Source organism: Dermochelys coriacea, chromosome 6 (assembly GCF_009764565.3).
Source record: "Dermochelys coriacea isolate rDerCor1 chromosome 6, rDerCor1.pri.v4, whole genome shotgun sequence".
NCBI lineage: Eukaryota > Metazoa > Chordata > Testudines > Dermochelyidae > Dermochelys > Dermochelys coriacea.
Genome location: NC_050073.1, coordinates 83,009,309 through 83,034,329, shown reverse-complemented (window position 1 = coordinate 83,034,329; position 25,021 = coordinate 83,009,309). Strand labels below are relative to the sequence as shown.

The following is a 25,021-nucleotide window of genomic DNA, read 5'->3' as shown; positions in this document are numbered from 1 at the left end:
AGATGATGTAATTAATGCAATCTTTTAAAGTCTATATCTAGTGATGTTCTTTTAAGTTATTGCACAAAAGAATTCTAAAAATACACAATATATTAATATTCTATTATGGATATGAAATGTCACACCAATTTTCAAATCTTTTTATTTCATGCATGTGTTCCACACATGTCTGGAAGCATGTGGAAGACTTATTGGAGTAATATTCAGAACTTTATTATTGCCCTTGGAAAACAGGTAAGTTTGAAAAGACCAGAATATTAGCTTTTGGGGGGTTAATGTCAAGTAGAAAAATTTAAAGCAAAATTATTGGGACAGAATGTTTGCCAATAGATACAGAAATGCCAAAAGGGAGTTTAACATTAAATAAATTTGTATTTGTCAGACCGCCACCAGTATACCTATGAGTGAAACATGTTTATGTACAACAATGTAAACTTTATCGGGAGCCATTTTTACATTCAATAAAGCAGAAATTTTAAGACAGCTTTTTCTTTTCAAAAAGTTATAACATAATGTTGGGGCTGAAATTGCTGAACACAGGGAAGCCAACAATGACAGTACAGTTTTGTTTCACAGTGGTTTTGTTAACTTAAATTGATTCTTTTAAGTGTCTCTGCACAAGTTTCACATTAAACTTCTAAATCACTTTCCTCTACAGTTCTTGGTTTTGTTCAGCTATTTTCCACCTGCTTCTGTTTTGTACACTTGGCACATGTGTGGTTGTGTCATGACTCTGGAAGATGGGTATGACCTGGGAGAGTTATTTGGTCGATTGCCTTTGAGTCCTCTGCTGAAGAAACAAAATGTCTTTCTTAAGATGTTGAAGCCTCCATTGTATGCACAAAACATGCCAAAAGAACTGTCTCAACCTCAGTTACCTGAGGTGCTTGCCAACACCAAGCAAGAAACAGAAAAGACCTAGAAAGTCACTTTTTAACATAAAAAAGTAGCAGAAATGTACTGTGGAATGGAAACACAGATGCTGTCCAAAGCTTATATTTACAAATAGATAGAAATACAAACACCTTACTGTTTTTGTAACAGGATGAAATACAGGAAGAATGTGAGAGCCACATATTGCCTTGGTTCTATATTTGATAAACAAAAAAAAGCAATATCTTAACAATAACAGTGAATCACTTAACCTTGTCGATAAATGATTTGTTCTCTAGAGACAGATCATCAGCAAATAACTTCTGTTTGGCCACTTTTGTTGATTAGAGGCATAGCATATCTTTCCCTATTGATTTTTCTTTATTGATTTGTACACAATCTCAACGACAATTGCACATTTATAGAGTTCTTGTTGACTTAGAATAAATATGGGTGGTTTTACCAATGAAAGTCCCATGAGCCCTTTGAGGGATGTAAGATCTTCTTTACTTAAAACAGTGCAAGGGCAACAACCCATGGATCAGTTTCTTATGTTGTTTTGGCTAGTTCAGTCCAAAGACTTTGTGGGAGAAAAGTCATGGGGAGAAATCTGTAAATGTCACCAACACAAAAGATCAGTCTCTGAGCCATTGAGGGGAGGAAAAAGGTTGAGTTGTTCTAGAATGAGTTTCGTATCAGAGAGCAGAGGCTGTGACAGAGTGACTACCTTCTCGGGCTGTTTGCATGCCCTTGAATGCCAGTGACGCAGGAATATCACAGTTGTGAGGGGAGAGCGGAGTGCTTCCAGCATGCTGCCAACCATGGCCTGTCACATAACCAGAAGGGGCAGCACTGTATGTCATATAAGGGGACACTTGGGCTGGTGTAGGGTAAGGCGCCATAGTTGATGCTGAGACAAAACCGCTCACCGTTGGAAGACCATTTGGTGCCTGAAAGGGAAAGAGGGAAAAAAAGGTTCTAAAATATAAAGATACATTTTTTTTCTGCTTCAGAAAGAATGAACTAATACTTGTGATCTTGTACACATGTCTATAGAGCCAGTGGGCAGGATACTGGAGTGAGAGAATAAGGAGATTTGGGTTCTATACCTACCTGATTCTACCACTGACTTGCTGTGTGACCTTAGACAATTCATTTCAGCTTCCTTTGGGTGAACTCCTGATCCCATTCAAGTCAATAGCAAAACTCCCATTGAATTCAGTGTGGCTAGGATTTCACCCTTTGTGCCTCAGTTTTCCCATCTGGGACATGGGGATAATTATACTTACCTGCCTTTGTGAAGTATGTTTAGATGTATAGCTGAAAAGTGATATCTGTATGCCTAGTTTTATTATTCGTGGTGTCTTTTTAAACCTTTTCTACATCTTTAGGACCTGCTCTTGCAAATGATCTTTACTCTCACAACTCCCATTAACTTCAATGGGAATTTTGTGAGCAGAACAATTACAGGGCAATTGCAAGAGCCTTACCATTTTTTGCTAGGTGCTTATATAGGCTGATGGCAGGGGTGCTGGAACAACTTTTATAGTGGGAGTGCTGAAAGCCATTGAACCAAACTGCAAACCCTGTGTATGATGGAAATCACTCAAGCCTGGGGGTCTGGCAGCACCCTTAGTTCCAGCACTTGTGGCTGATGGTAAGGATTTCTATTTAAAATAAAAAAGGAGAGACATTCAGTCTGTCACAGGAGGACTTCACAAGGGAATGCCACCTTTTTAAATGAAAAAATGCTCAATATTTTAATTCACACACTGCAGATGCCTCCTCATCAGAGTACATGCAAAGCAAAGTCATTTATCTTGCTCAGGTTTTCATCCATGAAGTGCTATTTTATGTGTCAGTGTTGTTTTTTTCAGGAAGGAAGTTTTCTATTCAAATATAAGGGTACTGCATTTAGGGTCCTGATTCAACAAAGTACGTAAGCATGTGTTGTTTTTCCATTCACTGCAATTGGATTTAAGCACATGCTTAAAGTTAAGCACGTGCTTAAGTGCTCTGCAGAACTAGGGCCAAGCTGTGTAACACAGAGATGTAAGAAAGGGGGCAGACTTTTGTTTTAGATAAAACTTCACATAATGTTAAAATTTTCTACTTTGCCTATTTTTCTCTTCTCTGGATTTCATCTGGCCAAATTTCAGATTTATATCTACATTTTAGATCTTTCTAAATGGTAAAGGTCTGGTTATGATCTCACATATATATATTTTGCACCAGTGTAACTCCATTAGGACTGATTTTCCTGTCTTTTACACTAATCAAATTCAGGAGTGAATCCACTGAAATCAAATTAAAGTTTTACAGCAGTAAAACCAGCATGAGAGAGAGGAGTCCAGCCTTGTGTATTTAACAGGCATATTAACACAAATTATACAGCTGTGGAAATAACATATTGTTTTTCAAATTTATAAATGTTTAACTGAAACTGAATTTGCCATTTTTTTTCCAAATCTAAATTTTGATCTGAAATTCAGCCCCAGTTAATGTTCTGGTATCTGAGGGCTCCCATGACTGCTCTGGTGTTATAAAATGCACTTCTGCACCATGTTCTTGGGCTTTTCCTAAAGGTAACAGCACTTTACCATGCTAGAGTGAAACAGTCAGGGGAGCCCTTAGATATGTATTATAAAGCTCTGAAACACAAAGATACATAATGTGAGTATAAAATGGGGGGAAGGAAATTGTGCCTGACAGGGGTCTAGGGGGAAGAAGAGCTCTGGGAATTGCCCCTCGTGGAGTTTCCTCTGAATTCTTCTGATAAGAGTGCGGGGCTTGCCCACCACATGAGAAAAACAGGTCATCAATCCCTCAACTCCCATGAATCCACAAAACATGGATACCCTATGTCTCTGCACTGGCTCAGGAATCCAGTGAGCCCCTCACCAGTTCCCCAGCTCCAAGTGAAGCTGCACTGCTATGAAATGCTGTTCCGGGGTCTTCCTCTGGAACTCTTCCCTTTAAAAGTATGAGTGGCTCTGTGCAGAAGTTATACAACCAAAGTCTATATTCCCTTTTCAAGGGTTCCCCACAGATTTTGGATGGTAACGGGTGTCTCCCACCAATCCCCCACATCACCACTTCACTTCCCCTCCCCACCTCTTCTGCAGAAGCCAAGACAGATTTCCCACAGTGTGCAGATCTGGGGGAACAACTAGGCTCCAATTTTGTGAACAAGGAACACAACAGAATGTTTAACATCTGCTGTACAGAATATCAGTCTATAGAATCTTCTCAGAGAATGTCTCAAACACTGACTGCTTCTCTTTGTGCCTCTTAAAATATGTTGAAGAGTCTACTGCATGAGGCATTATCTTACTTGAGGGGGGAAAAGAGGTGATTAGAATTCAAAGGTGTCATTCAAAGATGTGCTCTGATACTTTGTCATTTCTATATTAATGCGCTGTTTGATTTACAGTGACGGTGATTATTTTCACACCATTCACACACAATTAAAAATAATTATGTTTAGTAGCAGTGTAACTTTTGGTCTTCAAAACCACTGTCTGTTGGGTCCAGTCTGACAGGCTTTGCCTAGGCAAAACTGTAATTGAAGTCACTGAGAATTTTGTCTGGACTGGCACTCTAGAACTGAATACTGTGTATTGTGTGAGGCAAATCTGGCATTGTAAGTAGAATTGGAACCAAATAAAATATGCCATATGTCATTAAAATAAGTTTGTCAGGCATTATTCAAGGATAGTTGACTGCATGTTGTTGTTTTTTTTATAAAGGCTTAGGCCCAAATGCACACTTACTTCATCTTCTTACATATTGTTACATTGGCCTTCCTTAGCATGATTACCATGCCATTGAATAAAACAGACAGTCATGGATTTTAATTATTGAAAGGGTTCCAGTCTTTTATTGAGTTACACTGCATATTTTACCTGGGAGATTCATTAACAAAATTTGACTACAGATTCATTCATTTTTATAAAAGATAATAAAAATATACCCTGATTTTGTAAATGTCAAATTAAGCCCGCATGCCCCCACCCCTTTTCTTAAACCCCACCTCTGATGATTTGATATATTTTAATATTATCCAAACACTTTGCTTTGGGATTTAAAATGTAATTGCACTAGTGACTTGTAGTCCAATATGGAGCCTTTCACCTATTGGTCACCAGTTCAAATCTTTCCTAGGGTTTGATAATGACTGAAAAACTGTTACAATCTGATGCCTCTTTGATGAAATGAATTGGCCTCATTTTAGTTCCTAACTAACCAGTCTTTGTCTCACAAAACCATCATCACAGTAGGCACTAACTGGCACTCTAATCCGAAGTTTCAGCAAAGAGACCAAGGACCAAACTGTCATGGAAACGGGTCTACCTCCCAAATTAGGTTTGAGGCACATAGGTGGGGCAGTGAGAGGAAGCTTTCATTGATGCTGCCTGTATTCTGCATTGTATGGGTTAACAGAGAGCTTGAATCTCCATCTGTCAATCCGGCAATTCTTACAAGCACTACATTCACTTACAAAATAAATGGAAGGGATTACATTCCATGACCCTGTATGCATTGGACGAATAATTCAACCTGTGTATTTCAATAGGAGGAAATGAACACCAAAATCCAAACATATATAATTAGAAGAGGGGAGAACCCTGTGGTGTTTATGGGTTTGCAAAACCTTTAGAACTTTGTTAAAGGACTGAGTTTTCTGAAACTTTTTTAAGTTTCAAAAATATTTTTCTCTTAATTTAAACCATTGTTTTTCAAGGGAAATTTAATTTTAAAAACAACTAAATGTATTTCTAACTGAATGGAAACCTGTGCTATATAAATAATAAAAAGAAAAGGAGTACTTGTGGCACATTAGAGACTAACAAATTTGGATCCAACTGCTGGAAATGGCCCACCTTGCTTGTCACCATGAAAGGTTTTCCTCCTTCCCCCCCCCCTTCCTGCTGGTGTTGGCTCATCTTAAGTGATCACTCTCCTTACAGTGTGTATGATAAAACCCATTGTTTCATGTTCTCTGTGTGTGTATATAAATCTCCCCACTGTATTTTCCACCGAATGCATCCGATGAAGTGAGCTGTAGTTCACGAAAGCTTATGCTCAAATAAATTTGTTAGTCTCTAAGGTGCCACAAGTACTCCTTTTCTTTTTGCGAATACAGACTAACACAGCTGCTACTCTGAAACAAATAATAAAGAATCTCGTTGGAAGGTAATTACTGCTCTGTTTCTAGGAAGACCTCGGGAAACATTTGCTTTCTAATGTTGCATCTGCCCAGAACTCATGTTTTGCAAGAGTAAAATGAAACTAGAACCTCAGCAATTCTGAGTTATGATCAAAATATAGAACCCACGATTTTCTAGTGGTTTGTAAATTTAGCAAAACAAGTTCTCTCAACTGTGCTTGTAAGATTCAGGGCCTGATTCTGCTCTGGCTTCCACCAAATTTACACAGGTGCAGCTCCACTGAGTTACACCTGATTTACACCAGTGTAAATGAAAGGAGAATCAGGTCCATAATTTAAAAATACTTGGCCACATAGCACTTCAGCTGTTGCAATTCAGAATTTTTCCACTGAAGTCAACAGAGCTGCACTTATTTTTGCCAGCTGAGGATTTGGCCAAATCATTTTATTTGCTTATATATATATATTTGAGATTACATTGGGGCCAATGACTGACACTTGACTCTCAATAATCTTTTGAACAAGTAGCTTACATTGGCCATTTGGCCACTCAGGGTATGTCTAAAATTGCAACTAAAAACTCGCAGCTGGCCCATGTCAGCTGACTCAGGCTCACAGGGTTCAGACTAAGGGGCTGTTTAATTAACAAGGTGGGAGGGTCCCAGAGCTCAGGCTCCAGTCTGACTCCAATGTCTACACTGCAATTAAGCAGCCCCTTACTTAGCCCAAGCTCTGTGAGCCTAAGTCAGCTGGCCTGGGCCAGCTGCAGGTGTCTAATTACAGTGTAGACATACTTAAGAATCAACCCTATTCCTATTGTAGTCAATGACAAACTACATTAACTTCAGTGAGGCAGGGTCGGTCTCTAGCTTGTGTTTTCTGAGGAGACAAGGAACAAATTCCTTGGATAATCTCTCTTATTTAGCTCACAGGCTCCACCATCTCCATTTGATGGTTTTTCATTTTTTCCAGTCTTGGATTGTAGAAACCACATGGGCCAAATTCTGCTCTGAGTTACCTCAGTGTAAATCCAGAGTTCCACCAGTGAATTTTTCCTATTACTTTCACATGATTTAATTCTTATCCCTTCTCCCCTTACCCCCTTGTTTGTCTGTTATACATACGTTTTGTGGGTGCCTGCTTTATTGCCTGATCCTGCAAAATCTTCCTCATTGATTTCTATGACTGTAAGGTTTTTAGAGCAGGAACTGTGTCTATTTAAAATTTATGCAAAATACCATGCAAAGTTATGGCAATACATTCATGTCTGTTACTGTAAATCATAATATTCTGGATGGACAATGTAAGTGGTTATTATTTTGACAGAGTTGCCGCCATTATTCTGTCTCATCAACCCATTGTTCTGGTGCTTGCTGTGATATTCCATTAGGCTAAGGTGTTTTTGGAGCTTTCATTCTGAAGAGGTGTTTTAAACATCTGTGAAAAACAAATTGTAACTTCCTTGAGAAACAACATTTTTCATGGGCAAACAGTGCCTTCCTCGACTATCAAGTTTATCAACACTAATGAGCTCAATCTAGTAGTCTTGCTTCAAACCAAATTTTGCCACTGAAATCAGTTGCAGTTTTGCCTGTGTCAGGTCAATAGGAATGGATTTCTGGTAAACAGTGCTGCTATCTCTCAACCACAATATCAGTATGGATGCCTCTCTTTGGAGTAGCAAACTTTACACATTTACATTATCCTCCAGTGTAGAGCCATCGCCCAAAAGCAAACTAAACAAACTATCAAACTTATCACACTAGGATTACTAAGAGCAGCAGTTAGCCTTTAGAATGGAGTGTTGCCAGCAGCCTTAATTATAGGCATGCTACTGTAACTCCACAAATAAGACATTTTCTCACTGCTCATTTTCAAAGTGAAAAGCTGGAGCAATTTCTGCAAACTGGAAATGTGCATCCAATGTGCTGAAAACACATTTGCAAAGTAGCTGCTGAAGGAGTAAATTTTTCCGCAGCAAAGGAAAACTATAGCAGAAAGCATGGCTGCATATCTAGTCTTCCGACAATAAGAGTAAATCCCCTTAAATGACCCGAATATGTTTAACGTACTTTGTGATGTACATATAACTAGTCAGAGAGGTTACAGGAATATGACTAGAAGCAATCAAAAAGCAAACTGTTAATATAAAGGAAGCAAACATGCTAAATCACTCCCTTTAATTGGATGGTAAAATATGATTTATAAATCAAGCTAACATATGGGATCCCCAAGGGACGGGTAAACAAATTTTCCAAGTAAAACATCATCAGCAGGTATGTAATGGAAATCTTTTAGGAGAGTGGATTGCCTAAAGATGCAATTAATACAAATACATTTCTTCTAACCTTTTAAAATAAATAACATAAAATAAAATTTTGGTTGTGATTGTTGTAAATAGAATTAGGGCTAAATTCTGCAGTCATTACTAAGGCCTTTGGCATCGGTGGGAGAAATTACATGATCCTACAAATGCTCATGAATGTTCCATTGATGTTTAATGGGGATACTCATGTGAGTCAGAATTACTTACATGAGTAAGAGTTTACAGAGCTGAGCTCTAAGTAAGGACTGCAGAACTTGGCCTTTTTATAATAAAGCTTTTCATAAAAGAATGTTTCTGAAAAATAATTTTGACCACAAGTTGTGTCCCTAATATAGCCAGATATACATGTGTAGTCTATTTAGAGTGGATTCTGCAACCCCATATTTGCTGAGTTTTCATAACTATGCCTGATCCAAAAATCTATGTGTATTTTGTAATGTAGTGTACCCAGCATATTGGAAATAGTTACCTTTACTGGACATGCTCCTGTTTCCAACTGAAGTCAAAGGCAAATGCTCATTAATTTCACTGGGAGCAGGATAAGATTTATTTTAAAAACTGGGGAAGAAAATATTCATTCAACAACTTCAATGTTCAAAAGAATTTCAACCTGAATAGAATATGGATTATCTAGTAGGAGGTAGAACACCGTCTTCAAATATATTACCTCAGTTTCAGCACACTAAATATATTAGACTGCAATAGATTTGAAATTAGATTATTTAAAAATTCTAACAGTGTAAGTGTGGTAGCTTTATATTTGGTTTATTGCTCAGGGGAAATGTAATTGCATTGATTTCCAAAGTATCTGGCTGTGAAAACTGAAGACAGCTTTTTGGGAGCTGGGATTTACTTGGTTTACTCTTTATATATACATGACATGGAGCAGGGTTAACAAACCTATATTTGAATTCAACAGGATTATTCAGATGAATAAAATTATGCTTAAATGTTTGCAGGATCAGGGTCCAAGTATTTAATTAACTAACTGTCCAGACACAGTGGATCTCCCTGAAGTGAGGTAATTTTTTTCACAGAACTTTACTGTCAGTATAGGTTCATGGTAACTAGAATTCAATATGCAGTGTTTTGTAATGCAACTCCAAGAGACATTCACGCTACTTCATTATAAAATGTGGTCCACTCTCTTAATAAAGAGCAGGTTCCACCGTCTATATTTAATGCACTTCTTTATTAACTTAAAGTTGTTTCCTTTTTTTCATAGACAGCTCCAGCTGCACCAAATAACACACAAAGTTGGATCAGACTAATTGAATTTTGTAACTAGAGTTGTAATATTCATCAAGACGTGTCTTAATTATGTTTGGCTATCAAATTCCAAGTTTGAGTCTCTTTAGGGGAGCAAAAAGCTGCTCTCAGAAACAGTAATAATAAATTTGATTTGCACACCAACAACAGCCCCCTCCCAAAGTTTCCGGAGGCACTGCACAACATCACCAAAACAAAATATAACAGAAATAAAAGTGAAAACACCTTCTTTAAAAGCCATACACATTAAAAACAGAACCAAGGAGAGCATGACAACAGCAGTGTAGTAAAAGAGAAATAAAGGAGAAAAGGGTAACACGTATGGGACCCAATATTGGTCATATAAACAAAACAAAACTTATATTTTTCTGGAGGAGAGAGAAAGGGGATTGAATATCATTAGGGTGTTTTTTTCTAGAAGAGAAATGTGGATTTCACAGTGGATTGGATTCCACACTTATAGTCCACCACAGCTAAGGTCAGTCATAGAATCATAGAAATGAATGACTGGAAGGGACCTCAATCACTCATCGAGTCCAGGCCTGTGCACTGAGGCAGGACAAAGTATTATTTAGACCTAAGCGGTGTGTGTCTAATCTGTTCAGAAAAACTTCCAGAGACAGAGATTCCACAACCTCCCTAGCTAATTTGTTCCAGTGCTTAACTACCCTTACAGTTAGGAAGTTTTTCCTGATGTCTAACCTAAATCTCCCTTGCTGCAATCTAAGCCCACTATTTCTTGTCCTGTCCTCTGTGGCTAAGAAAAACAGTTTATCACCCTCCTCTTTATACCAGTCTTTTCCACACTGGAAGACAGTTATCATGTCCCTCCTCCATCTTCTCTTTTCTGAACTAATCAAACCCAATTTTTGTTCAACCTTTCGTTGTAGGTCATGTATTTTAGACATTTAATCATTTGGACCCATTGCTCTCCTCTGGACTTTCTCCAGTTTGTCCACATGTTTCTTGAAGTGTGGTGCCCAGAACTGGACACAATACTCCAATTGAGGCCTTATCAGTGCTGAGTAGAATGGAAGAATTACTTCTCATGTCTTTCTTCCAACATTCCTGTTAATACATCCCAGAATGATATTTGGTTTTTTGCAACAGTATTACATTGTTGACTCATATTTAATTTGTGATCCACTATAACCCTCAGATCCTTTTCTCCAGTACTCCTTCCTAGGCAGTCATTTGTATTTGTGCCACTGATTATTCCTTTCCTTACATTTGTCCCAGTGATGAGCTGCCAGAAGCTGAAGAACTGGTTCCTTCAGTCGTTCCGAGCCTTCGGCGGCACTTCGGCAGCACATCCTTCAGTCGCTCCGGGTCTTTGGTGGCACTGAAGGACCTGCCGCCGAAGGCCCGGAGCGATTGAAGGACCCGCCACCAAAGTGCTGCCGAAGGCTCGGAGTGCCATCGGGTGAGTAAAAATTCACAGGGAGGCCTCCCCAGCGAAGAGCTCAGGTGGGACGGACGGGACAGACAGGATGGTCCCGTGGGCCATAGTTTGCCCACCCCTTTAACAACTGGTTCTAAACCGGCTTCAAAATTTAACAACCAGTTCACGTGAACCAGTGCAAACCGGCTCCAACTCACCACTGATTTGTCCTTATTGAATTTCATCCTATTTATTTCAGACCATTTCTCCAGTGTGCACTTTCAGTTCAAAATCCGATTTACAGAACATGGTACAATGGAAGTGGAGGCCATTCTTCTTTGAAACTCTGCTGAGTGCTCTACCAATACCTAAGATGGATCTAGTAAACCTACAGACCCCCTTTGATGCAAAGTTATATGAAATTTTCCAAAGAAATTCGATATGCTATAAGTTTAAAACTCAGCCCCAACTATGGAACTGCAACTGGTATCTCCATGAAATCTATATAATATGTGGTAAAGAACGAATGTTTTGTTTGTCTACATTGATAGATAAAAGTGTATTGTTCTCACAAGTTCTATAGAAAATATCTACTTAATATAGTATATGTAACCATATAGTCAGACCATGCTGGGGTCAGGAGGAAGGAGAAAATAAGGGAGATGGGGCTCCCTCAGGACTTGCTGGCTCATAGGAGTGGTGGGAGAGCTACTAACAGTGCTCCTAATTTGTCGTCCCAGTGGAGACCCGTCACCCAAAGCCAGCATTCCCATTGTCCAGCAAGGCTCCAAGCTCGCAGGGGCAATTATCAGGTGCTGACAAACTGATGAGGGTGACATCAGAGCCCACTGCCTGTGACTGGGAATATAGGCAATCCCAATTGGCTACCCAATTTCCATGGCAGCCGTAAAGCACAAGATGTAGGTTCCTGCCTCCATTCTCCTGCACTCCAAACACAGGAAGGCTTATGGGATTTCTAACAAATTGCCATGTTTCTGAGGATCTGGTCCTGATGATGATCCCTCAACAGTCAAGCTCCTCTTTCCTTCAGAATAGGTGCCATGATCTTGACTACTGTGACTGAGTTTCCAGACAGTGATGTCCAGGCAATAAGCAGTTGGCACTCAGAAGCCAACCTGGGTGCCAACCATTCACTCACCTCTCTGACTTTCTTTATTAGTTTCATCCCGGTGGAGTGCCCTGAAGCCACGTGGATTGTTGGGCAGGGCACTGTGTTTTGGGCGTGGAAGCGGGTGGCCAGTAATAGGCAGGTCTCACAAATAGGATTCGCATGGGGTGCAATCCAGACCACCTGGGAAGGAATCAGGTGTATGTAGTGGGATCAGCTCATGCCACTCAACCACAACATGCAATGACATGGATGCCTAGACCTCACCATTATCCACCATGGTGACAATGTCCTGATGGTGGGAACTAGTGTAGAGCAATTAATCAGAGTACAGCAGGACTGGTCAGTCCCCAGGCCAGACTGTTCTGGTCTAAATTCCTCCCTTTTCAGGTGTAGTAGACAGCATAATCCCTTCAGCTAACTGGGCAGGGAAGCCAATGGGAACATGTTCTGAGTGCCCAGGACAATTGATGCCTGGAGAAAGTACATTTATAGCATATTAGCAGGGACTTGTTTATTCCTGGACCTTCACTTATGAATCCAGCTGTTCAGGGTCTAAATAGGAGTGGAGGATGCCAGCTAACTAATTTGCTAGTGGCATTTTGTGGCAAGTAACCCTTGTAAGAGGATTAGATAATAGGCCAAAACATTTAGGGCTAAATATTCAGCTTACTCTTACTAGGGTCACCATTTTTTGTGGGTGTAAATAATTGTGGATGAAAAGAATTAGTGGTGTGGTGCCCACTGCACCCACAATACACTGTCCACTGTAACCAAAGAGGAGGATCCTAGATATTTGCATGGCCTAAACTGTTGGTGCAAGTAATTATAGGTGCACAATTGTATCTGCAGTTGTTTGCCCTCTATTGCCCTAAAATGGAGGCTTGGATATGAAAGTTTCTCCCCTACGATATAAGAGGTTGGAGTTCATGACCTCCCAATCTCGGTGCAATTGGGAGGATGGAACAGTAACTCCTGAAAATTCCAAAAGTGAATGTTCAACAGCTGATAAAGGTTTGGCTATGAAAGTGAATGCTCAATAGCTGATAAAAGGTTTGGCTGTGGGTGAGTGAAGCTCTCAGGATGAGAGCAGGGCTTCTTACATATTAGTATGTGTAAGCTCTAGCCATTAATAGTGTCTCTGATTTGCTAGAATGGGGCCTCATTCCGGGCCTGATCCAAAGCCCATTTAAGTTAGTGGGAGTCTTCACTAACTCCAATGGGTTTTGAATCAGATCTTAGAACAGAATTAACTTGCAGGATACCTGTCCTTAGACACTAGTCCTTAATGTTGGCCTGTTAAGAAAGTAGCAGCCATTCTAGTCAAATGTGCATGTCTTCTTTCTGCAATATCCATGACAATAAATTCTGAGAAAAGTATTGTGATAATATTTGCCTAACATTTCACTAATTATATGTACACCTAACCCAAATCCTTGCATTAATTTTATTACAGGAGTGCAAATACAAACTTTAGTACTATTCAATTTGTGCTTCCATAAAATTAGTCTGTTCAAGACCTAGGCCTTTTAACATTGCAGTTTACAAACTGTTCATGCTTATAAAACATCTTCATTTCAAATGCAATGTACAAATGGAATTCTCTTTATCTTAGCTCCACAAGGATTTCAATTATTTTCCCTAAAAGCAACTGTGTATACAAGCGGCTTAACCCTGAAATCACTTTTCTTTAAATGCATGGTATGTTCACTTTTTTGTATCAAAGTCCACAGACAATAATTACCCTCACAAGTACCCCCAACACTTAATAAAGTATGTTTTCAGGCATATATGTGCTTTTGTTGCTGAGTTTAAAGATGTGAGGCATTTGTGAATCAAAACTGTCACATTCCCAGAAAAATCTATTTTCCACTTCAGGTTCCACTGTACTCAGACTGTGCTGTCTGCAAAGCTGCTTTGGCTATAAAAGTGTGTAAAATGATGTACTGGGAAAATATAATGCTATTGCTTGCATACGACCTAAGACTGGAGGTATCCGTTAATTAAAAATCAATAGGAGCATTACTAGACATCTCTGTGATTTCCTATGGAACTTTTGATGCAAAATCAGAATATGCCAGCCAAAGTTTTCAAGCTGTCGAAGCTCAAATATAGGACAAAGTTTTGGGTTCCAAAGACACAAGAAAACTATAAATGTGGAGAGCTTAAAATGTTGTACATGTGAAAAGTAGATTTTGTTTCAAGTGCATGTGATGGCATATTTGCTAAGGACAAAAAATCTGGAGATTTTTGGCCTCATTCTTTAGTCCTTACTCAGACAAAATTCCCATTGATGTGTGGCAAGTGGGGAGTGAAGGGCAGTATGCAAAGGAGTTTCTGCACCACCTACATGTTGCAAAGGGGGCACTGCCTGTGCACCCAAAAGACTGATACAGGAGTCAATGAGATTGCTGCCTGAATAAAAGCTGCAAGATCTGGCCCATTAAAATGACTGTGTTGCTTATACAAGGATGGAACAAGTAAATATAGCAGAAACTGCAGCACTGTATACAAAAACCTTATTTAGGGCTTAATTCTGCCACCCTTTCTCATGTGGAGTGACTTTCCATTGGTCTACTTGTGGAGTGAAGAAGTACTCCACAGGAGTAAGGGTAGCTGATCAGACTGAGGCATTCCCCCCCCCCCGCCCCCAGTGAAAGTGGTGGAAAGGGGAACCACAGTCTGTGTCTTGTACATTGTTGGTGCATAACAAATTATAAATAATAATAATCAGTAATAGCTGTATTCTCATCGCCCACTAAACCCTTTATGGAAATGCAGTGTGGTACATTCTCCCCACCCTTGTTCTGCAATTCAAACTCTCATTAGAGCCTGATTCCCCACTGTTTTACTCTAGCTTTAGGCCAGTGAAGTGCTGTTGACTTTAGTTATGTTGGTGTAAAACTGGAGCACAGAGTTGAATCTATTATTTTAGACCAATCACTTCTGTTCTATGGGTGAAAATGCACATTTATCCCCCCTCTGGATAGAGCTTCAGTAAACAGGATTTGTTCAGGGAACCCCTTGGAATGGCATTCACCCAGTAGCCTATAGGCAGCACATGTATTTCACTGTAGTCTCTGTGCAGCATGAGTACCGGCTGAAACTTCTTACTCCATCGACTCTAGATACCCTCACCCTGGATCCACATACGTGCAGACCCAAAGGTCTCTCCTCCTGCCCATGCCAGTTTACTCAGGCAGTTCCCCCTTTGCAACAGGTGTGGAGACACCTCACAATCTTGCTGATGGATTTAATTGCTACAGAATGTTTACCACAGACATATCGCACTAGGGTGAATTTCAACCCAAATGAACAAACAGATAAGAAAATTGCCTGTGCATTGAGCTTTCAATCTGAAATCCATTTTGTACCTTGTTGGAAAAGCTCTATTCAAACCACGAATCTTGTCAAAACTGCAAAAAAAAAAAAAAAATCACATTCTTCTTGGGCATTTATTTCCTTTTGAGGATACTCTAGGTCACAGAAGTAGCCAATTTATGAATTAAGGCAGTTGTACACATTTTCAGTAAACAAGCAAGAACACTATATTGTAAGTAGCCCGGAACATAAATTAGGGCTTCCCAAAAACAGATTTAATCTACACAAACTATTCTGGAAAAAAGATATTTTTAAAGGTACTCAGCAGTACTTTTTATTTTTATTTTATTTTTGAACATGCACGGCTCTGAAAATGGCATTTTCCACAACTGCTAACTATTTTTGGCCTTTCATAGCCTTTATATCCTGTGAACAATATACATGTGTTAAGTGGACACAACTTTATTAATAGTGTAGAATTTGCCCCCATTTTTTTTATTTTCTACATTTTAAAAGTAATTTTTGTAGTCAACTTTCTAGTTTGTATATAACTTTTAAATAATACTGGTGTTTCCACAAGAACATTTATATACATATACAAAAGCATATATAGTGAAAGGATGAGATGTAAAATACAGTTTCCTACGCTCGTGTGGAAAACAACTGTAAGGTTCAATTTATGTTACACTGTTCTTTAGCTCATCTGTTAAGGTGACTGAAAACCTATCAGAAGCAGCAGTTTACAAGGCAAGACTCTAATCCTGCAATTACTTCTGTGGATTTATTCACATGATAAAGCTACTCATGTGCATAAGTGTTTGAAAGATAGGGGGCCTAAGCCATTATATACAGAGCAGAGCTGTTCTTAAAAGAACAATGGCAAGATATTTTTTGCTAACTGGTTTGCATATGCAATAAAACTAGAAGCTTGGAAATTAATTCATTAAAGTTTTTTTCATTAATTGCAACTCTTAGTTGGGCTGTTAGCATTATTTGTAATTGGGAAAAATAGGCTAGTTTTAAGAAAAGCTTTACACAGTCAGAAGTGTTGGAACAATTTTTATATTGAGGGTGCTGATGATGGAAACCACTGAAACCATGTATTTGGTGTTTGTTGTTACTATGTCAAGCCAGGGGGTGCAGCAGCACCCTTAGTTCCAGCACCACTGTACATAGTGTTAGCAAACATAATAAAAAGGTTGCTCACATTTGGGGCCTACCACTTTTTCCATTAAATCTATGCAGCTATGTTTTCAGAAGTGTTCATTCGTTTTGTGAGCATCAGATTTCGGGTGCCCAACTCTAGACAGGTTTCAGAGTAGCAGCTGTGTTAGTCTGTATTCGCAAAAAGAAAAGGAGTACTTGTGGCACCTTAGAGACTAACAAATTTATTTGAGCATAAGCTTTTTTTTCATCTGATGAAGTGAGCTGTAGCTCACGAAAGCTTATGCTCAAATAAATTTGTTAGTCTCTAAGGTGCCACAAGTACTCCTTTTCTTTTTGCAACTCTAGACACCTTGTGCTTGATTTTCAACAGGGTGGAGGACTCTCAGCTCTGAAAATCAGGCAAAAAGTGACTCAAATTGGGCATCCAAAAATGAAGCCATACACATTTACTGAACGCTTCTGAAAATGCTGCCCTCCAACTATAGCAAAATTTGAATATAGGACATGAATTTCCCAAAACGAAGTAGAACCACCCCCTGAATGAATTTCAGTCTCTGCATAGAGAGTGGAATTAACATGGTTTGGGAAATGTGCTATGATTTCGAAATGTATTTTTACTGTGTGTAAAAAATGTTGTTACAAATGTGCTACCCGGGTCAGTCATATTTAAATCTGTTACATCTTATGCCTGGGGCACGATTTGATCCCTTATCAGCAAATGTAAAAGTTAGACAACTGTTTCTAATATTGTTCAGTAAGAAAAATCATAGGAATTAAATAGAATATTTAGGAGTAAAAATGCTTAACAATATAAAGAAGCAATTTGTATGCCCTGTGTCCAAGCTATTCGATTACCTGCTGAATATGGTGTGGATATTCAACATGCTTAAATGCATATTGGGAATGATTCCTTTTAAGGCAGTGAGTCTGAATTTTAACCAAGCTACCCTTAAAATACCGGGGGTCAGAAATCTAGCTCTGTTCTCTAGGTAAATCCACTTAGTGAACATCCAACTGTGAGGTGTATTTATAGAGGGACAGTAGGAAGTTGCAAAAAGAAAAGGAGTACTTGTGGCACCTTAGAGACTAACAAATTTATTAGAGCATAAGCTTTCGTGAGCTACAGCTCACTTCTGTAGCTCACGAAAGCTTATGCTCTAATAAATTTGTTAGTCTCTAAGGTGCCACAAGTACTCCTTTTCTTTTTGCAAATACAGACTAACACGGCTGCTACTCTGAAAAGTAGGAAGTTGGCCTCTCTCACAGCTGCTCGCTGTGCAGTGACAGTAGGGAAGTTCAGGTAGCTGAGTTGCTGCTGAGAAAGCATCTCCCCCAAACCAGTTCACAAGAGAGGGTGAAGCCGCTGGTCGCTATACAAATGCCCACCAGCTGATCTGGCTATTCCCAGCTTCCCAGGGGACTGCTTGTGGGTGGCCTCCCCACGTTCCCAGCAAGCTTTGGGACCCCTATTTCTTTTTGATTCCTTGCAAGGCCGGGTCCCTGCGGGCGCGCCCTGGGTGCCAGCAGGCTCCCGCGCTGTGGGGGCTGCGGGGGAGAGGGCAGAGCCCGGTGCGGGGCAAAGGTGCGGGGGAAGCGGATAAAACGGGGCCCGGGTGTTTGCCCTGAATACGGGGCCGGGCTGGAGAACCCCCGTGCCCTGCTTGGAGCGAGCTCGGCCTGCTCGCTGGGTGGCAAAGCGGGCGCGGGGCGCAGAAGAGCTCGGGGAGCTTTGTGCCAAGGGCAGGAGGAGGGGAGTGAAGATGTGTCTGGTTCCTGCGCGCTGCAGGGGCCCCGGGCTGTCCCACCGCTGCCCAGGCCTGGGGGGCAGGAGAGGGAAGCAGCTGGAGGCCGCCTTCTTAACACCATCCCCGAGATGCGGCGGGTCAGCATCGCCCAGGGGCTCAGAAAGGGGCTCCCGGGCCCGATCCTGTTCCCGGGGGCTTCAATGGGACCAGGATCGGGCCCTAGGCGAGCTGGGTATTTCAGCCCGGCCCCAGGAGTGGCCTCGTGATGTTCTGCCAGCAGCGTGAACCGGCCCTTCCCCGGGGCTCCCTGAGAGGAAGGCAGAGTCCGCATCGCCCGTGCAGTTTATCCCCCCTTTCCCCCTCCATCTGAGCGGGCCTTGGGGTTGAGATTAAATCTGAAGAGTGCAGACGCCTGGGCAAAGGCACCTTGTTAATTATTATTATTTACAATTGCAGCGATCAGAGCCTAGCCTGAGCCACATACAGCTCGACACCCCCTGGGCCATGATCCACTGGGACTCCCGCACGTGGCAACGAGGCGGATTGGGAAGCGGTGCGACTCCAGTCCAGGCTCTGGCTGCTGAGTTACGGTTTGGTTGTGGGGGAGAGCGGGCTCCTTGTTCCTTTACAGAGCGTTATAATTGTTCTTCACCGGACTTTTCATGCACATTTAAACAAGCCAGCACCTAACGTGGCAGGGTACAGAGGAGGGATCGTACCAACACCCAGACTCGGCAGCAGCCCGGACAGTCCTGGGTACCGGCCCAGTACAGAACACAGCAGTGAATAAGGAGAGAGCAGCTCAGTGCTGAGATCTGGGACTTGAGACTGTAGCCAGGCTGAGCCCAGAAGCCTGTGGAGAGTTTGGGCCCGTCTGCAGCCAGTCATTAGAAATCCAGCCGGGCAACCTTCTTGCAGACAGAAAGGAGGAAAGCTCCCCCCACCGTGCAGCCCTCCCGCCTGAGGTTAGCAAGCGCCGTCTCCTTTACCTGGCTGTACTTGGCCTCCTGCTCCAGGGAGCTCTTCTCCAGTCCATTCAAAGCATGCTGGGCCGAAGGGGGGAAGCTATTTCTGCTCAGGCTGCTCCATTCTTCCACTTTGGGGCTGTGATACGGCGAGCTGTCACTCACTGTTGGGAGACACAGGCGCCGCTCGTTAGGGATTCCGAAAATGAGCTGGGAAGTGCCAAGGCAGTGGGCTTGTGGCAGGAATTGCTATGTGTGATTACAGGCTGTGCCTTCCCCTCACCACTAACACAAGCACACCAGAAATCGCTCTGAAACTGTACCTGTGACCCAGAACCCCAGTAAAACGGAGGCCAGAACTCCCGCTCATAGGTACTGGAACTGGGGGCGGGAGGCAGCTGCAGCGCCCCGTTACTTGAATTATTTCCATCATAGCCAGGGTTTACAGTTTGGTTCAATGGCTCTCACCACCCCCACTATAAAAACGGTTCCAGCGCCCCTGATCCAGCTCCTGGCAAGACCGTCTCAGCTGAGTGACAAATCCTCCCTATTTCTATCCACACAATCAAGAAAAATAACTGATCAGGCATGACTGACACCAGCGGACACCTCTTTATAATATTTACAACAGCTTGATTTCCTTCTTCTCCCAGAATAAAAAAAAAACTGGAGAAAACTGAGATGCAGGTATGTATGCATGTTTCCTGCTTTATGAAGTTAAACCTCAAAGATATTTTAATAGCATTTCCATTTCTGTACTAAATAGACGGTACTCGACTTCCCCAAATGGCCCGAAACCGAGTTACAGCTTTCGGTAATTTGAAGGAGACTTCTGGTGCTTGTTTGGAAAACTGAGTAAGTCCTTATAAAATTTTATTTTAAAAATACTTGATGTGTAAAGTACATAGCATGTGTGTAAATCGCATATCTTTTTACATGCATGTAATCGCTGTACGTGTAAACTGGTATATATAAGTGTGTGTGTGTACACCTCTATGTGTGTACACCCCCACCCTGCCACCCCACTCTCTTTTAAAAATCTGTTGGGTTTCTCTTTGGAGGTGGGGGTTGAAGACTGACAAACAGGAGAGATTTCAGAGTAGCAGCCGTGTGAGTCTGTATTCGCAAAAAGAAAAGGAGTACTTGTGGCACCTTAGAGACTAACAAATTTATTTGAGCGTAAGCTTTCGTGAGCTTCAGCTCACTTCATCGGATGCAGTGAGCTGTAGCTCACGAAAGCTTATGCTCAAATAAATTTGTTAGTCTCTAAGGTGCCACAAGTACTCCTTTTCTTTTTTGCAAACAGGAGAGACAAAGGGAAAGAAAGACAATAGGAGAAAAGATCGATCATAAGTTAGAGGGGCGAAACCTTCAAAGTTTCATTTCCGTATTTATTCGAAATACAAAGAAACTCATATAGTATCAACCGATTAGTACTAGCTCCAGGGTGGTTTCGAACCATTCATCATCACCTTTCCCTGACACCAGGTCATTTCGGAGGAGAAAATTGCGTAAGAATAACTGTGTGCTTGGCGAAAAAAGAAAAGGAGTACTTCTTTTTCTTTTTGCGCATACAGACTAACACGGCTGCTACTCTGAAACCTGAGTGCTTGACATAATTATTTCCAAGGTAGATTTAACGGAACAGTGTAACTTTTTTTTTCCCCAAAGGGAAAAGATAGCCGTGTTGTTAGCACCTCCGGCACTGCAGAATTATGACCCCTCCCCCAGTAAAAAAAACTTTTAAAAATCATTGATTTGAAACGCGTATGACTCTGTTAGGGCTTCGCGGGGCTGCAACATTTACAGGCAACGAAAATTGTTCGGCGTGACCCGGCGTACTGGGGGGAGAATGGTTTCTCCGAAACCACCTCCACCCTGAGCGGTGAAGTGTGCCTTGCTGCGATCCCAAGCCTGTTCCCGCTGAAAGCAAAAGAAAACCCTCTGGTTGACTTGAGCCGGAGCTGGATCGAGCTCTCGTGTTAAACTGTTTCTGTTCAGAAGCTACTCCTCTCTAACCAACTTGCAAGGGAAAATGCAGTCCGTGGCACAAGCCTGAAGTTGTGTGAAGAAACTGAGCTCTCTCCGCGAGCCCCCTTTTCTGCTGATCTCACACTTTCCCATGAATAGGGGCTTCCTTTAAATGTCAACAAGGTCAATTTATCCTACAAATCAAGAGCAAACAACCCTCGTATGCAGTTTCTGCTGTTCAGCAGTCCAAACCTGGGCTTGGGGCAGAGGAGAATGTATAGTGTAGTAAATCTAGTAAATCCCAAAGTCTGATAGAGGAGGAAAGAAATCTAAACACTCAATGGTACCTTAAGAGGCCCTGTTGCCAATCTGATGTTAATAAAGGAGGAAAACATTCAAACCTTCTCAATTTCTAATTTAATTTTGCCTGTAATGTTCATTTCAGACATTCCACCCTCCGTGTAATGAACATACTCTAGCATGTATATTTTCTAAATGCAGCTGCACACGCATATACGTTTGGTTTGTTCTTTTGTTTAGGGGGGTTATATTTTGAATCTGTGTCCAACATACGGGGGCTGCCTTTGCTTGTAAAAACCTGACACCAATGCATTTGGAGCGTTTGTTATATTGATATCTTGTGAAGTCAACGGGTGTAGCTGAAAACATGCCATGAAAATAGAAAGCCAAACTCCATTTCCAAGAGCAGGACACAGAGACAGCTACAGCCCAGAATTATTTTTGAAATTCTCTCTTTTCATCCCTTTTAATGTTTGTTACTTGACAAAAACTAAACTTGGAAATGTTCTTTTTTGCTGCAAATGACAGAGACTTGTTCAGCGAGAAGCTAATGTTTCTATCCAAAATAAAAGAAGGAGCGTAGAAGAAAAGCAGTCACTTGGAAAGGGACAAATGTAAGTTAAGTATCAGTGGTTTCATTTTCCTGGACCACCATTTCGGAGGAAAACAAAGTAAAACATAAGAATGAAAGCAATTAGGTGACATTTGAACTTCCTGTCTGAGCAAATTTGGCCTGATTGCGAAAACTAGAGAAACTGAATTTCTCTGTAATTTCAAGATGCTTTCACTTATGAATGCCTGATTTGGTAACAAATATATGAAATACACAGAAGGCATGCGAGATCATTATATCATTAATGACTGATAAGGAAGACATAGATGTGATACATGATACAGAGAAAGAGAGTTAATGTGGAAGTGCCAATTTTTTTAGCCCACGCTGTCTGTTCTTCAGCTAAATTATCATTGCTGAAGTCAACCTTTGTCATTGCATTATGTATTATACGTCCAAAAAGCATAAGCCCATAGAAAACATTATTAAACGTGTTCCTGATCTTTAGTGTGTGCTGGAGAAAATATAGTTTACAAACTGTGGAGATAAATAAATGAAACTATCACTAAACGTGGCAAGAATTGGAGACTTCCTGCTTTGAAATAGAAAAGTCGAAATATTCGAAGAAAAATGCCCAGAAATTAGGCGTTAAGGGGCTCTCTTTTGCTATCAACATAGTATTCCTATGTGAGTAAGAAGTGTCGCCTTCGGTTCTTTTCTTACCTTGGTCTGTTATGGACCTGATCCCCAGGATATCCGTGACTGAATGGGAAGAGGGCCAGGTCCTAGGCATAGCCATGGTGCTGGGGATTGCTGGCACTCCCGGCGGGGTTGGCACTTTGGCTCCTGCAGCAGTGATGGGGTTGGGATAGGAGTATATGTGGTTGTAAGGCAGAGCAGGCTGTGGAGGGGGCTGATGCTGTTTGTAGGATTCGTAGTGACTCTGCTGAGAGAGATTTCCAATTTTGTTCCGGAGGATCCGACTGATGGAGCTGACCGAAGGCACATTGTACTTGTCACACACGCCATCCGCCAGCAGTCGGTCTCGAATCTCCCAGGCAAAGATGCCCGGATCTCTTTGTTTGTAGGTCCGGATATGTTTCACCACCGTAGGGGTGGTGACCCGAGGCTTGCTGCCTCCGATCGCCCCTGGTAGGATGGAGCCAGTCTCATTGTAGCGCGCCAGGATTTTGCTCACACAACCATGGGAAACCCGCAGTTGTCGGCTGATGTCACAGGGTCTGATGCCCAGTTGGGCCAATTCCACAATCCGGAGCCGGATGGCATTGGGCAAGGGTCTCCCATTCACAAACACCCCTCCGAGCTGGTTCACTTCCCCAAAGGCAGGTTCTGCAAGCAAACACACACACACACAAACACATTTGACACGGCAAACGGTTCACGGGGGGCCGTTTGAACACACCCGACTATTAATCCTCAAAACGCAGATGTCACCGGTTAGAGGGAACGCGCCACGGTCACTTCACTTACAATGGTTTTAATCTAATGCGGCTGACATTTTAAAAAAAAATCCGTGGCAACATTTTCAAATCACATTGATCTGTGCCATTCAAAATAGTCCAGAATGCACATTCCAGAGGTGAAAAATAAGATCACACAAGCAGACAAGTCTCTTTATCTCCCCCCCAAAAAGAGAGGGGAAAGCCAGCGAAATTGGTGGACAATTCTGCAAAAACGTGAAAGGTGAGGGAACCTGAAAGTAATAATTAAAGAAAAAGATCAATTCTAGTGCTGTTTGTTCCTGTTCATGCTTCTTTGTTAGCAGCACGACTAGCCCCACGATGCGAAGCAAACGTGTTACTTTTTTAACACCGCTGCGCTATCGATGTCAGCAACAATATACAATGTGCCACACAGGCTCAAATCAGCCGTTAGGCTGCAATCATCCAGTACTCTCATAATAACATTAATAATAAACCAACCAGTCATTAACATGCTCCATTCTGTGCTGCTGACCCTTAACGTGTTCCTACAACGTGTAGGAACACGAACAAAGTCAATAAGCAACTTGCGGCTGCACATGATCTCACACTGGTGCTCTCCCTTTTGACAGCCCTTGAACCCTCCTGCAGCTTCCAGCCACTTACCCATTGCTCTGAGCAGGACACCAATGAGACTAATCTTCCAAAAGGGAATTGAACAACAGATTCAGTCTCCCGGCCTCCTGCAATCCCGGCTGGAAAAGTCCACGGGTCCCTCTGATTTCCACTCTGGGAGATAGCAAGAACGTAAGGAAAAAGGCCAAAAGGAAGTCTGTTTCCCGATGAAAGAGACTTGAGTTCTGCATTTCAATCTCACAGCAACGTGGGCTGGGCTGGGCTGGGCTGGGCCGGGCGTCTCAGTCTATCAGTCATCAGAGGCACACCCCCTCCAAGGGGCGGACCCAAGGAAACGAAGGCTTCCAATTGGTGCTCAACGATGATAGACAGCATAATCCTGGAAGGCTCTTCCGCTTTCTTTTGCAGGCATGCTCAGCACCTGGATTCCTAATACAATAGAGACGAATATTAAATACCTACCTAGTGGTAAGTCGCACAGAGAGTGAAATTAATATAGGAAATATGAGTTTAATGATAGCACTGTAGTAAGGCATTGTTTTGTAGAAAAAGCAATTGGTCCTGTCTCTACGTGTGTATGCGATCTATTAGTTCAAGTTTACATACTTGCTGGGTTGGTAATACCTTTCCTAGGTTATTGTCAACGGTGCCAATATTTTGGTCATATTTCTTTAGAGAAAGCAATCTGTTCAAAGTTTGTAGATACGCCTGCCTTTCATTTCATTCAAGTTTTCTCTGGCTATTGCTATTTGCACAATAAATGACCAGACAGA

The 25,021-nt window shown here is 41.6% G+C and overlaps 1 protein-coding gene across 1 annotated transcript; it reads right to left on the bottom strand.

The window, feature by feature from the left end:
- Positions 1–227: 227 nt before the first annotated feature.
- On the bottom strand, positions 228–24,734 carry PAX9 (paired box 9). Its single transcript, XM_043516973.1, has 4 exons — positions 24,279–24,734; positions 22,894–23,520; positions 19,371–19,510; positions 228–1,823 (listed from the first exon to the last, which is right to left on the bottom strand). Exons 1-4 carry the CDS (start codon positions 24,280–24,282, stop codon positions 1,569–1,571), a joined length of 1,026 nt encoding a protein of 341 aa, XP_043372908.1. The 5' UTR covers positions 24,283–24,734; the 3' UTR covers positions 228–1,568.
- Between the last annotated feature and the right edge of the window lie 287 nt (positions 24,735–25,021).

Coding starts and splice junctions, on each gene's coding strand:
- PAX9 (XM_043516973.1), bottom strand. Junction 19,511..22,893: donor CAGGTCCATAACAGACCAAG/GTAAGAAAAGAA, acceptor GTCTCCCAACAG/TGAGTGACAGCTCGCCGTAT. Junction 1,824..19,370: donor AGGAGGCCAAGTACAGCCAG/GTAAAGGAGACG, acceptor TTTCCCTTTCAG/GCACCAAATGGTCTTCCAAC.